Below are 15,343 nucleotides of genomic sequence, written 5' to 3'. Positions count from 1 at the left end.
TGTGGAATTACGGATGTGTTACCTTTGTGAAGTGTTCAAGCTATAATTATGATTTGTGTTCTTTTCTGGGTACTCAAATTAAAATAAAAAATTAAAAAAAAAACAAAAAACTTTGTGCCATAAAGTTTATATTTTTTTCAGAGATCAAAAAAGGTCAGAGTTCACTCTAGATCACAGGTATTAGAATTAACATTTCTAATCATAAAGATTGCACAAAGAATGCATAAAATCTAATTATAAACATACTTTTTATTTCCCTTGCAACAATTTTCTCAAGGTCATATAATAATTTTCTCCTAAGAAATTGAGAGATTAAGAGAAAGCCCTAACTGAGGCATCACACAGATCTGGGTACCAGTTCCAGCTCTGCCACTTGCATGCCACATGAACTTGGATTTAACTTCATTATGCATTGGCTTTTTCATTTGTGAAATAGTGATAACATTACATACAAATTATGTATCATTTTTGGAAATATAAGGAGCACACAAAGTGCTAATAATTGTAATCATTGCTTCATGAGCAACAATTGTTGACAGTTGGCTTAGTGAAATTATTTCTATTACATTTGAAGTTATGATTAGTTTTAAACATGCTATTGATCCACCAATCATAAAATTAGAAGCTAGAGAGAAGCATCAACAATGTTTTCATCCATATTCTTCTTCATAAATAATCTCTATTTCTTAATTCTATAAGCTGTAACATAACATAGACTTTTCCCCAAAATTATCCCCAAAGTATGTACTATGAACACTTTTAATTAAATACTCCATTTTCAAACCATGATAGAAAAGCAGACGTTATAATTATAGTCTTTCTGGACAACTACGTTTTAGCAGACTCTTTTCCTTCCAAACAATAGGGGCATAATTATGGTACAGAGATGGCACAAAAAAAGGAGTGGTCATCACTATGCAGAAAAACCAGCCTCATGGAGAAAAATGTGAACTGAGTTTTCAAAGCAGGCATGATGAACACGAATATTCTGAGTAACAGGAATAGCACGTACGAAGACATACAGAGCATCAGAAAAGGCTTACAGAAATAGAATACAGGTTGAGAGATATGAAGGGGCTAATAGGAAATAAGCATTGAGAGACAGATAGGGGTCAGGTAATAAAAATCATTGTAGGCCTAAGTGATCAGACTCTGCAGAGGACAGAAAATGACTAAGGACTTTAAGCAGAGGAGAAGCTGTACTAAGTAGGCTTTTGAGATATTATGGAGATTGAAGACAGGTAAGAATGCAGGAAAGCACTTCCAGGGGTTGGTGATACGGGCTTCACCTTGGGAAATTGTGACAGGAACAAAGAAAAAATAACGAACATGCGAAAAATGTAAGAAATGCTGCATATAGACAGATACAAACATATGCACATATACATGTATACATATATACTGTGTTTCCCCCAAAATAAGACCTAGCTGGACAATCAGCTCTAATGCATCTTTTAAAGTAAAAATTAATATAAGACCCGGTCTTATTTTACTATAAGACCGGGTCTTATATTTTTTACTACAATCTTACTATAAGACCAGCTCTTATAATATAATACTGGGTCTTATATTAATTTTTGCTCCAAAAGACACATTAGAGTTGATTGTCCATCTAGGTCTTATTTTCGGGGAAACACGGTACATCCATATATAGAGAAAAACATAAATGTAAATGTATAGATATATGTGTGTATATATATATATGCACATTTGTATACAGTTATATACATATATATTTACATCGACACGCATGGGTGGGAAGTCAGACCATTCTTATTAAAAGCTTACTCAATTGATTTACAGATATTGCGTTTTACAGGCAGCAAAATTTCCAACAATAAACATACTTTTTGTGATTTAAAAAGTGAAATACGCGTATATGGCATTTGTATGTGACATTCTCACTTCACAGGATATTGAATTTTCCAAAGTCATGTGGGAGAGGAAATCGTCCATTAACCACTTCTGTCTGGGTGAAATTTACACAGTGCCCCGCTAAATCCTCAAATGGCTTCTTTCCCCCAAATTTTCTGACACTGCAGATTGAATATAGCAGTCCAATTATTTTCAGTCCAATTCTCTGGCACATCAATCAGTAATCAGGAAAAATATATTAAAACACATACGTTCTCCACCAACCCATGTACGGATAGGAACGCTCACCTTATCCACACACGTTTCATGGGAGGCTTTGCAAAATACTTTAGGGAAATCAAATATAATACTTTATATTCATTCCATTCCACTGGATCGACCAATTTCATAAATCCAGCACAGAATTTGTCTTAATACCACATAATATTTGTGCAAATAGTTTAATGTCATCTGATGTACAGTAGGTTTTCATGTCTCGATTTTAGTGAATGTATCTTAGCTCTTAGAGGCTTTTCTCATCTTTAGAATTATTCCTCCAAAACATTCCAAGTTTACTGACTTCATCAGATGAGCAAGAAACTGAATATGTGTGTACAGCCTTATGTTTAATAAGCTGTTCTAAAATTTATTTTCCAGGCTATTCTTTTCCAAAAGAGCATGCTTGTTGGCATCCACTCTTCGGATATAACTTTAATTCTCCAAAATGGTAGACAGTAACTTTAACATAAAAGTCATGTAACAAAATAATCCAAATGCCTTTTATATGCCAGAAACTCCCCTGGGGCTGTGGCCTTAGACACCTTTAATACATCTAGCTGGACTCTCAAGTATTAACTTGTACAGAAGAACGCAGTATCTAAAAAAGGGATTTCAATAGTTCTGCCTTTGCTCCGGAAGGTGTTTTTATTACAGCATCTCCCATAAGCTATGGGCCTAACCATGTTTGGGGGCCTTTCTTTTTCTACTGGAAAACAGCTATCTCCCTAGAACAGTACGCTTTCGTTATACTACATTTATAGTCTTTTCTCAATTTTTCAAATGTAAATGGTCCCATGGGACCTTTGCACCTCCAAAACACCTCCCTCACTTTTAGTTCTTGCTCAAATGCTACTTTCTCTCTTTTTTAAAAAAATTAAAATTGGAGTAACAATGGTTAGTAAAATTACATAGGTTACAAGGTTACATAGGTTATTACATCTACTACTATCTATGGCATTTTGTATTCCCCAGAGTCAGTTCTTTCATCACCATATATTTGACCCCCTTTACCCTCTTCTACCATCCACTCCACCCCCCTTACCCTCTGAAAAACTGAACTATTGTCTGTGTCTCTGAGTTTTTGTTTCTTAAATACTACTTTCTCAATAAAATTTCCCCTGACTACTTCACGTCAAACTGCTCCCTTCGTTGGTCTATTTTTCCTTGTGGTTCTTAACACCTTTTTTATAGCATAAAACTTGCTTATTTATTACGATGTATACTTATAATACAAGCTTCATTGAGGAATGATTTATGTTCTGTCCATCCAATCTCAAAGCTTAGACTTTTGGCTAGCACCTAGTAAGTATGCAACATATATTTGCCAAATGAGTAAATAAATACTGTTCTTTTGTCTGGACACTTTCCTACTCTTCAGTGTTGCCTAATTCTCCTCTACTTTTCTGACCTTCTAGAGCAAGATAGGTGACCTAGCAATTTACATTTTTGTCACATTCAACGTATCATGACCATCATTTTACATTTAGTTGCATTTGATTAGTGCAGGTCCAGGAGGGCAGGTACCGTGACTGTTGCCCCCTCCCCTCCCTTCACCACTGTAGTCCCATCTGTCGTCCTGGCAGAGAGCTGCTGCTCAAAGTGTGGTTTTTGACTGAAAGAATTACTGTGGAATTTAGTATCACACACTAATTCGAATCCTTAAGGTAAGTCTCTGTCTAGCTGCCTAGGCTCCTTTAGCATCACTCTTCTGACAATGTTGTAGCTAAATGGGCCCTTTTTCAGTTTGTTGTGGGTAACATGCTCACTTGATATTCTGTTTCTCCTTCCTGGAAACTGTACCCACCTCCACCAATCCCCTTTACACACACTTTATACAGTTCCCTCCAACGTAACCTTTACATCCCAGCTTAATCATCACTTTCTTAGGGAATCATTTCATGCCTTCAAACTTCAATTTAAGTCAGATTAATTTGTTATTACAAAACCTTGTTCCTTTCCTTCCTAGAAGGAAGTTATGTCCATCCTAAAATATTGGCTCATTTTTGTAAAGATTTAATTAATATCTATTTCTTCTGCTAGTTTATGAGTACCAAGAGAGCAGTCTCCAAGCCCACCAATGTCTACCATGGTGAACATGGATGACAAGGAATCAGCGTTTGATTTCAAAGAGGTAGCCTGAGAAATGGCTACCATTGTTTCAAGTTTCCAAAGAAGGCAATCGGCTCATAAATTACTCACTCCTAACCTGAGAAGAAAGTGACAAATTCTGTTTTGTTCACTCTTTTACCACTGTTGTCCACCACAATCCTTGCGACATTAGTAAGAACACTACAAGTACTCACTGAAACAATAAAAAATGAAATGCAGAATGCTTAGCAAGAGACATGGTAATCTCTTCCAGGACTGAAGACTACATAAATAGCCATGTCAGTTATTTAGCCAAATGCTTTCTCAATGAAATTACTTAATTGGCGTCATTGCTTACAAATCAGATTGTCATTCTATTGATATCCTAGAAGCCTCTAAAGGTAAGGACAAATTTCTGACTGGGATGACATTGCCGAGGGACAAGCTGAACCTCTGCGAGAGCGAATCAAATTAATTTACTGCACTTTTCAGAACACTATCCTTCATAAGCCATGCCCTCTTTCAGAATCCCTCAACATATGTTCTGACCTAACTTTGTTTTTCTTCAAACTTTTGAAAAAGAAGCCTTCTAAAAGTGTTTGAAAGTTAGAGGAAATCTAACTTATAACGGAGTTCACAGAACTAAGTCAACACATGTAAAGATATTCTATGAGGAGTTATTTTTAGAATTCGAATTCAAGATGATAAGTCCACATCTCTCTCTTATTGTACTAGATCAAGGACTTCCTTTCCTAGTTTTCCCAATCTGCCATCTCTTAACTAAAGACCCCTGGGTATTCATTTTGAGGCTCTGGATGGTATTTCAGCAAACTCCAGTGAAATGGATTAAGGCACTGTGGTGACGTGAGAGACACTGGTGGAGAAAGAAGGTGTGGGGTGAGCATTCGATACTACCAGACCTTGGGTAAATAGCTATGGATAACAAGACCTCACTCCAATAAAAGCCCTCAAGGATTCATCTCAGATCCCGGCCAGTTTTTGTTTTGTTTTTCTTTTTTCCTTCTATGAGTCCATATACGTCTTTCTCTTTCCTAAAACTCTTCCTATTACTTCTGACAGAATTCCTCTGGGCCCAATATGAAACATATGATGGTCCACGGTCTCTGACGCACACGTGGGATTCTTATCACGTACAGAGGATGTTTATGATGCTATTTAAGAGGCTCCTCTAATGTATTTGTCTATCTATCTTTTTATCCTTTCTTATTTTTTTCTCTCCTCCTCCTTCTCTACCAACTTCTCTTCCTCTTCCCTTTCCTTTTAGAAATTAAACTAGGTAAGACAAGATTATATCATTTGCAAAGAACCAAAGAAAGAATCATCCAAATTTCAAAGTTAGTAAATGAGAGCCCAACATTCCAGGGCAATTCACACCAATGGACAAATAAGGCAGAGAATCCAAGCATGGATTCCTCTGGGACTGAGGAAACTGATGAAATGAAAAGAGAGGTTAAAGCAGGAACTTTCTCACCACTGAATTCCTCCTAACTCTGCCTTTTTAGATATTAGTCTAGATTATCTACAGTCAGGTGACAGTAAGGAGCTATATGGAGGGAAGTGAGGGTATCAAATGGGGAAAGGAGGTTAAGAGGAAAAGGGTAGGATGGGAGGCAGTGGTCAACACGAAGTAAGCAGGAGGCACTCGTGGACAAAGGGAGATCGAGTTTGTGTGAATTAGGGATAGCCAATACATGCACAGCTCTTTTAGTAGATGTCTCTGGGCCAAAGAAATTAAGGCAGATAAGGTGAAAAATGAAAGCAAGTAGGATAATCGATATAGAAAACCTTAGGGCCACCACTCTCATTTATCCTACCAGAGATCTAACCCAGTCACTATCTGTGAGTTCTATGGACTACTTTCCCGGATGGCCTAGTCCCATAGACATCACCTTGGAATAATTATATTCCAGAGTTAGTAGTACTAGGTCTGGTGATGCCAAAACGGATGTTGTTATTTTAACCGGTAATACTCTATGACTTAGAAAAATCTCCGCCATTATTTTTTTAACCAGTCTACCCTCCCAACCCCTACCCTCCCGCAGCCTTCTCTTGTCTTTTCTGAAAATTTCTGAGCAACGTTGAGCATTAGATTTTTACCAGTCTATAATTAGTTACACTACTGAATCAGAACTATAGAATTCCTTAAAATGGGTACAGCAGTGGTCTGTAATAAGCTGGTCATAAGCGTGTGTGTGCGCGCACGTGCACAATATATTTGATCATACACGCAATGATATATCAGGTGTCACAAGCCTTTTTAGATCTGTAATCTCTACAATTTCATTGAAACATAAGCAATTAACATGTGTCACTATTACGTATTAAATGCTCAGTTGTAGCAGTTTAAGAGTTTTTTCTTTGTTATTTAATGATGGAAAGTGAGATAACATTGTTGCAGATCCACAGTCTAAAGTAGTAACCTAAGAAAATGACATTTCACTGGGATTAAAAACAACAACAACAACAAAACACAACACAAAAAGAGAACAAAACAGAGATAAAGCTTGAAGAAATCTTGTTATCAAAGGAACCGTCACAAAGGAAAGGCAGGCATTTGGTGAGTACAGTGAATGTCTCCAGTGTAATCTATAGTTGTGTATATATCAGAAGGTGTCACATTTAGAACAATAAATTGCATTTTCCCTATTGTTGATGTTCATAAATATATAGCTGGTGCAAAAGTAATTGAGGTTTTTGCAATTATTTTTAACGCTTTAAACCGCAATTACTTTTGCACCAACCATATATATATATATATATATATATATATATGTGTATATATATACATATATATATGTGTGTGTGTGTATATACATACATACATACATACATACATACATACATATATATATATATATATATATATATATATATATATATATGCTTTGTTGAAATTGTTTTCATTTTCTACGGCAAAACTTTATTATTCCCAATTAGGAACCAAAGATAAAAATATGATAATATCCACATTACCCTTTCTTTACAAGTACTGGTCATGTTTCCAAGGACACAATTACCATGACTCAGGTTGAATGAGGTCTGGAATGGCTAAGTATCTGCTCCAACACAACTTAAATGACTTAAACATGCTGCTGTGCCCTCATCAAGACGACAACTGAAGGTTTCCAAGAAAAAATATACTGAAGATATTCAATTTATCATTATTTGATTGAATGTGACCCTTTTTGTGTTTTTTTTTTACCTTTGTCTTTTCTTAGACTGAAGGTTTGAGGTGGGCATAAATAATATTCCCCTGATCAATTCCCTAATACATGTTATTCAACTATAACATATATATATATGTATGCATTTATATATTTCCCCAAAGGCCAGGAAGCTAGTATGAACAGACAGTGTATATATACTTCATGAAAGGTAATTAGGCACAAATGGGACATAATCTGAATTAGTCTAAATAAACATATTGCATTCTAGATAGTCATAATATACAGATTACATTATAATTTTCTAAACATTTTCTGAATAGCAATTCATTCTTTTAAATCACAGATTTAGTGTGCTGGAGAAAATAATCTGACCTTAAGTTGTTCTTCCAAAGCCGCCGTTGCATGCTCTCCACTGGATTCGTCAACTACCACCACCATGTGAGTGAGAGAATTAACCCTGACTTGTTCCTGTTCTAGGTCTTCTTGAAGCACCTGAAAGAGAAATTTTTTAAAGGAAATTAAAATTTCTTCCCAAATGCATGTGATTTATTATTTCTGCCATGCTTTGAGTAATGTGATTTTTCTACGAAACTAGAACCATTCCAAGCAAATTTTCTGCTATGATGCTCAGCAAAATGTGCACATTTCTACCATTAATGGAACTCGAAAGTATATAGAGAGAGCATCTATTGAGAAAGGTACGGTAGGATGTTCTGCCCCTTATCCCACTTCTTCTCACTTTTCAAGGACTTTTCTCCTAAAATTACCTGCTGCCTCTGGCATCTTCAATGCCACCATCTCTACTGAAGATCTCCATTATTAAGCAAAAGAAAACACTCCCTTAACCAAACAAATTCCTCCTGCTGTTGCCCTAATATGTGTTACTCTTCACTAAAAAATATTTTTTTTCTTTTTAAAATTAGATTTATTGGGGTGACATTTGTTAATAAAATTGCATAGGTTTCAAGTGTACAATTCCATATTACATTATCTGTTCCCCACCTAGAGTAAGTTCTCCTTCCATTACCATATATTTGACCCCCTTTAGCCTCTTCTTCTACCTTCCCTCTCCACCCTTTCCCTCTGGTAACCACTAAACTGTTGTCCATGTCTATGAGTTTTTTTTGTCTTGTTCGTTTGTTGCTTTCAGTTTTATATCCCCCATATGAATGAAATCATACGGTTCTCAACTTTTTCTGTCTGACTTATTTCGCTTAGCATAATATTCTCAAGATCCATCCATGTTGTCACAAATGGCAGTATTTCATCATTTCTTATGGCAGAGTAGTATTCCATTACATACATGTACATCTTTTTTACCCAATCATCTATCGAAGGACACTCCGGTTGTTTCCACCCTTTCCACTTTCTTTCCCTACTATTCTCTTTGTCCACTATCCCATTGGAACATCTCTTATAAAGGTTGTCATCAACCTCCAGGTTCCCAAATCCAACATGCATTTTTTGGTATCATCTTACTTGACATTTCAATTACTAACTTAATTAACCATTCCTTCTTTCTTGTTATCCTTTTCTCGGGAGCTTCACGTACCACCCTCTCCTGAGTATCCTCCCACCTCACCAAGTGCTGTTTTTTAGCTCCTTTGCTGGTTCCTTCTCTTCTGCTCATCTATAGATCATACGTCACTCTGTATCAAAACCAATGGATTTCCATCACACTAAGTAGGAAAATCCAAATTCTTTACCTGAAATCCTTCTATGATCTAGCACCTGCCTACCTCTCCAATCTAATTGCATATCTGACACTGTTTCAGCCACACTTGCCTTTTTTCTCTTCCACAAATGTGTCTAGCTATTTTCTCACATGAATTGTTCTTCCTCCATATCTTAAAATAATCTCTCCTTATCATTCAGGACTCAGTTTAAGCGTCACTTGCCCTGAGATGCTTTTCATAAATACGCTGTCTAAATCTGCTCCTTAGTTACTCTCTTTCTCCATCATTTCTTTTTTAATTAAAATTTATTGCATTGACAATGGTTAGTAAAATTACATAGGTTTCAAGGGTACAATTCTGTAACACATCATCTATATATCACATTGTGTTTTCACCATCCAGAGTCAGCTCTCCTTCCATCACCATGTATTTGATCCCCTTTACCCTCTTCTAGAACCCCCCTCCCCCCTTACCCTCTGGTAACCACTAAACTATTGTCTATGAGTTTTTACTTCTTTATTTGTCTGTCTTGTTCCTTTGTTGCTTTCAGTTTTATATCCCACATATCAGTGAAGTCATATGGCTCTCGACTTTTTCTGTCTGACTTATTTCGCTTAGCATCATAATGTCAAGATCCGCTGAGCATAATAATATTAAGATCCATCCATGTTGCCACAAATAGCACAATTTCATCTTATGGCAGAATAGTATTCCATTGTGTATATATACCACATCTTCTTTATCCAATCATCTATGGAAGGACACTTTGGTTGTTTCCACATCTTGGCTACCATAAATAAAGTTTCAATGAACACTGCAGGCACATATATCTTTACAGATAAATGTTTTCAGATTTTTGGGGGGTAGATACCCAGGAGGGGAATTGCTGGTTTATATAGTAATTCTATTCTTACATTTTTGAGGAACCTCCACACTGCCTTCCATAGTGGCTGCACCAGTCTGCATTCCCACACCAACAGTGTATGAGGGTTTAGATAATTTTTTTTCAGAGATTTTTTTTTTTTAAAGATTTTATTGAGGAAGGGGAACAGGACTTTATTGGGAAATAGTGTGTACTTCCAGAACTTTTCCAAGTCAAGTTGTCCTTTCAATCGTGGTTGAGGAGGGCCCAGCTCAGCTCTAGGTCCAGTTGCTGTTGTTAGTTGCAGGGGGCGCAGCCCACCATCCCTTGTGGGATTTGAGGAGTTGAACCTGCAACCTTGTGGTTGAGAGCCCACTGGCCCACGTGGGAATCGAGCTGGCAGCCTTCGGCATTAGGAGCAAGGAGCTCCAACTGCCTGAGCCACCGGGCCGGCCTGGTTTAGATAAATTTTTTTACTAGTCGGTATTTTCTTATGTTTAGTCATTTGTAGTTTGTCTCTAATTATTGGAATGTAAGATCCACTAGAACAGAGATGTCCTCTGTCCTTCTCACTACATATTCCAAGCAACGAAAGATCAATAAACTTTTGCTGAATGAATGGTGCCATGTGGAGAGGTGATGGCAATATACACAGATGAGTTTGTCCCTTCCTGATTACATAAAGATCACAACCTAAAAAAAAAAGATTACAACTTAATGGTAGGGATTAGCTTTTTTTAAGTGTAATTACAATTAAAGCACATATAACCACAAAACAGTATTCACTCTAATCTTTTAAAAATCATAGTATACGATTATTTTGTAAAGAAAAACAGGGGTAAATAGAGTAATAAATAGAAGGTTAAACAGAGGAGTAAACAGAGGAGGCTGCTCTAGAACCTAGATATCCTGCCGGAAGCTCCAATTCCCCCAAGACTTTATCATGATATACTAGTTATTACTGGGAAATCCCTGAATAAATATGCAAAACTTCTAGTCATCTAGTTAGCTTCTTAGAAAATGTTATTATATAACAGAAGAATGGAGAAGCAGGTCTGGGAAAAGGCCTGCTACTTTCTGGAAAACATGCTGTCCCTACCCGTGAAACAATGATGCTTGGCACCTATCAGACTACCTCTTAGTCTTTCAAACCTCATGGCAGGTCTAAGGAAACTTATCAGGATTGGTTACATCACAAACTCAAATGCATGAACATTTTTATCCTAGGACTTTCATTTTTCAAGTCTAAACATTTTAAGGAACCATAAAATCACTTACTTTTACTTCCACTCTCTAGATTTGCATGCTACATTTTTAAGTGAACCAATTTAGAGTAAAATGACGATGCATTTATTTTGTGTGTGGAGTCTATACTGTCTATCATGCCCTTGACATTCCAGAGCTTACACTGGTTAATAAAACTCTTTCTGCTATGAGGCCAAAAATGGAAACATTAACATTCAGAGTTGTCCTTGAAAGTCATGTTGAGTCTGTGTTTTCTGAGTTATATAAGCCAGGAATGGGAACATTTGAAATGTGTCAGGTAGGAATTTTAAAAATAATAATTACAATAATATTTTGGTAGCCAGTATATAATAAATTGGTTTCCTTAATTTGGCCAGTTCTTTTTTTCCTATCACTCAAGTCTGAGAGTATATATCATTATATATAATAAAAACGACTAGAAAAATAACGCGATACTGTTCAATATTTATATGTAAATTGTTATTTTTACAGTTTTAACATTTGTTAGTAAAGGAACTTGAGCATTGTTTAATCCATGAAGTGCTTATTTTCCAAAATCTGATTGAGTCTTTCTAAAGCATATGTGCTCAAATGTACTATTTACTTTCTCCAGTACTTAGACTTCTGATTTTGTTTTGCTTTCTATTTGTTTCATAATCAGGGGTTGATCAAGGTTTACATTTTATGCTTTTGCAGAAGTGCTAACACAAAGTACCACTAAAGCTGGTTGAATTAATTAACTTTAAAATCAAACACAAGAACTATCTGGACTTATACTGAGTAGAGGGAAATAAAGAAACATGGGAACGGCTCTCCATAGTGGCGGAAAATCTTGACGAGTGCATAGCACTGGTGTAGGTTAGCATAAACTGTATTTAAGTTATTTCCATTATCTCTTTTCCACTTCTATGACTTTTGCAAATCACATCTCTTCTTTTGCTCCTCATCAGGGATTAAAATAAAAAAAGGTTGAAGTGACCTGGCGGAGCAGACTCCATAGCTCCGAAACAGAAGCTACTGCAACACTGTAATCACATTTCCTATTTTCCCAGACCTTAACTCTGAAAATAAATATTAATGACTATCACAGTATTAGCTAATCCCCCCCATATCAGCAAAAGGCAGAACACTACAAAATATCCAATGTCCAGAGTTCTTTTTTTTTTTTTTAAAGTTGATTCTCAGAAGTAGCAAAAATGCCACACTCAAAGCGGTGGGTCTAAAACGTTAAAATTTTCTGCCAACCTATGTATCCATGAATAAAGACCACGATCATTGATATAAAGTATACCCTCCTGCTTTCTTCTTTGAGAAAACATGGATTCTCCAGACTACTAATTTTTAAAATGCATTAAAGTTTTATAGAGCTATTTTAAAACTAATTCTTAATTAAATATTTACTGCTTATGGATTTAAAGTTCTCATAGCTGGATTTACACAATGGAGATTTACAGTTGATTTGCTAATTAAGCCTGAAATATGAGACAAATTATTCTAAATATAGATGTACCCTCAGAGAAGTATGCTCAAGTGTTTGCCTATACGAAGATAATGTATTCAAATTAAAATGCTGTAATATATGATTGTTAAAGTATGTTTTCCTTTATTAAAAGCATATATATTATTTACACACATGCACATACACATACTAGGTATTTTATTATGTATATCTTGTCATTATTTTGATTAAAGCAGGTATCTGTTACACTTACCAGATTTTTTCTTCATTTTCATATTTGCACTGATTTATTATTACTGACACTTTATCAGACAGGCTTTTACTGGAACATACTGATGTGAGGTGATCTCAAGGCTCAGAGACAGCAGTCACCCATACCCCTCTGTCTCCCTTGACAACTAGACCCACAGGCACACATGGCCAGTGACCATTTGAATGTGCCTTAGGCACCTCAGATATAGTAAATTCCAAATTGTATTCATCATCTCTGCGCCTGCCACCAAGATTGTCTCCTTTGCCCTTTTCTAGATTCTCTACCAGATAAATGACTTGGAAGTCAGACTTCGCTTCTCCGTTTCCCTAAAGTTCCAGTAACAACCAAATCCTTCTGCACACATCCTCCTCTCCACCCCCACTGCAACTGCCTTTACTTAGGGGGTTTTCCCCATTTCTGGTCTAGACCACAGTAATGGCCTCTCGTTTCATCCCTGTCAGCAAAGTGATCTTTCAAGAGCACAGTCCTGATAGTGTGACTTCCTTTCCTGAAGCTGGCTAGCGGGACCCAATTACCCCATCTCTCAGCATGACATCAAGTCTCTCTGTGATTTGGCACCGACCTGTCTAGGCTCATTTCGATCCACGCCCCGGTGTGTACTTCACATTTGTGCCACACTGAGGTGCCTGCATATTTATCTGCCAAGAGGTCATTCTCACAAAATTTGGCTTTTGCTTGTATCTGTGTCGGTGTTCCAGTGGCTTCCTCTGTCCCAGCTACTTGTTCCTCCTTTTGTCAACCTAGCACGCTCATCTTTCAAACATTCACTCAAAGTTCGCTTCCTCTATAAAGCCTTTCAAGTCTTTATGCCCCCCTTAACCCCAGCTACCCCATTCTTTCTGTCTCTTTCTCTCTTTCTCCATATATATATACATATATATATATACATGTACGTATATATATGTATATATATATATACACACACACACATGTATACATGTTTTATATAGTATATATAATGCATTATATAAATCCTTACACTACATATATATACATACACACATATATCCTTTTCACTCTAATGATAGTTTATTAAAACATTTCTCTATACTTTGCTTTTCCCCCCTATTTACTTAACAATTGGTTAGAATTGGATAGCATACTTGGCTCTATCTCATCACTTTTTAAAGACCTCCTCAGGAAGTCTCCCCTGATCCCCCAAGACAGGACTATGGGGGCCCCCTCTGTGTAACGGACGCTGCTCACCATGTTGTAATATACTTGCCTATTCACCCTCATCTAAATCACGCTGCCTACCATCCTCTAATAGGCATGAGAAGTGCATTCCCCATAGAAAGGGAATGTATTTTTGGAAATCCAAGAAAAGAAGGGCTGAAGTTACAGCAAAGGTTTAGGATCTCGAGAAACATATAATAAATTTTGAATCCTCAAGTAAGACTTTCATCTCCAAATTATGTACATGAGATCAACAACAGTAGTTTTAAACTAATTGATTTCATACACTGATCTCACACATTGCTAAAACGTTAGCATTTTTCAGAGGAGCTATTGCATGGAGCGAGGAAGACAGAGCCTAACACTACATAACAGACCTCATTTCTCCTGCCTTTCCTATTTCCTCTACACTCCATGTATGCATGGATACAACCATACATCCTGCAGGCAGTCAGACCATTCAAATCAGAAATCAGATTAAAGTGAACAACAAGAACATCTAATAAATAATTACAAAATGCTTTTAGCCTAACAAAAACTACTGAAAAAGAAGAGAACAAGATTATTGGGAGAGAGGGTTGGGGTGGCAGGTTTCAGGTGCAGCACAGAGGAAGTCACATGCAGTGACTGGCTAATAATATTATTATATATTATATAATATGATACTCAAGTCTACTGATAATCTTCCTGCTCAAACATTCTCATCATAAGCCCATTTTTTTTCCACGTTCCCTTTTGATTCCCTTTTGCCCTGATTTTAAAGAAAGAGCTACAAGATTAATATTGAAAAATCATTTCCTTAAGCATTTTGACTCTGAGCATACATAGCCACCACCTGTGTGCTCTCTTTCCTCATTGCATACTCTGAGTTTGAAGACATAGGCATTCTCTATTTTTGCTCTAGCCTCTACCATGTCCGCTGGAGTCAAGTTTCACTGGAATCTATAAATGGAGGGAAAGAATCTGGGCTCAAAGGAAGACAGGTGAAGATAAAAGGCTAAGTCTACCAATTACTATTCAAGTTACCTTGGGCAACTCCTTAACCTCTCTGAACATATTGCTCTATCTGTAAAATCAGGGATTCAGATCGCTCCAGGACAGGTTAGGTACTGGAGTTAAGTGAGATAATACCTTGGAATCCTCTAGCACAGTGTTTAAGTAGAGTGGGTACGTGGTGAGGAAATGCTTATTTTCTTCTATTTCTACCATCATCACCTTATCATTCCATTCCTACACTAAGAT

At 36.6% G+C, this 15,343-nt stretch overlaps 1 protein-coding gene across 6 annotated transcripts in view; it reads right to left on the bottom strand.

Annotated features, from left to right (window-relative positions):
• The window catches only part of DMD (dystrophin), a 2,143,628-nt gene that overhangs the window by 1,431,816 nt on the left and 696,469 nt on the right, over positions 1-15,343 (bottom strand). For all 6 annotated transcript variants that reach the window (XM_033109718.1, XM_033109734.1, XM_033109713.1 and 3 more), the window contains exon 13: positions 7,782-7,901. In XM_033109718.1, coding sequence (XP_032965609.1) covers positions 7,782-7,901 — 120 coding nt within the window. The remainder of the gene's footprint in view (positions 1-7,781; positions 7,902-15,343) is intronic.

Source organism: Rhinolophus ferrumequinum, chromosome X (genome assembly GCF_004115265.2).
Source record: "Rhinolophus ferrumequinum isolate MPI-CBG mRhiFer1 chromosome X, mRhiFer1_v1.p, whole genome shotgun sequence".
In the NCBI taxonomy this organism is placed as follows: Eukaryota; Metazoa; Chordata; class Mammalia; order Chiroptera; family Rhinolophidae; genus Rhinolophus; species Rhinolophus ferrumequinum.
The sequence above is the reverse complement of the archived record's forward strand: the minus strand, read 5'-3'. Positions and strand labels throughout refer to the sequence as shown.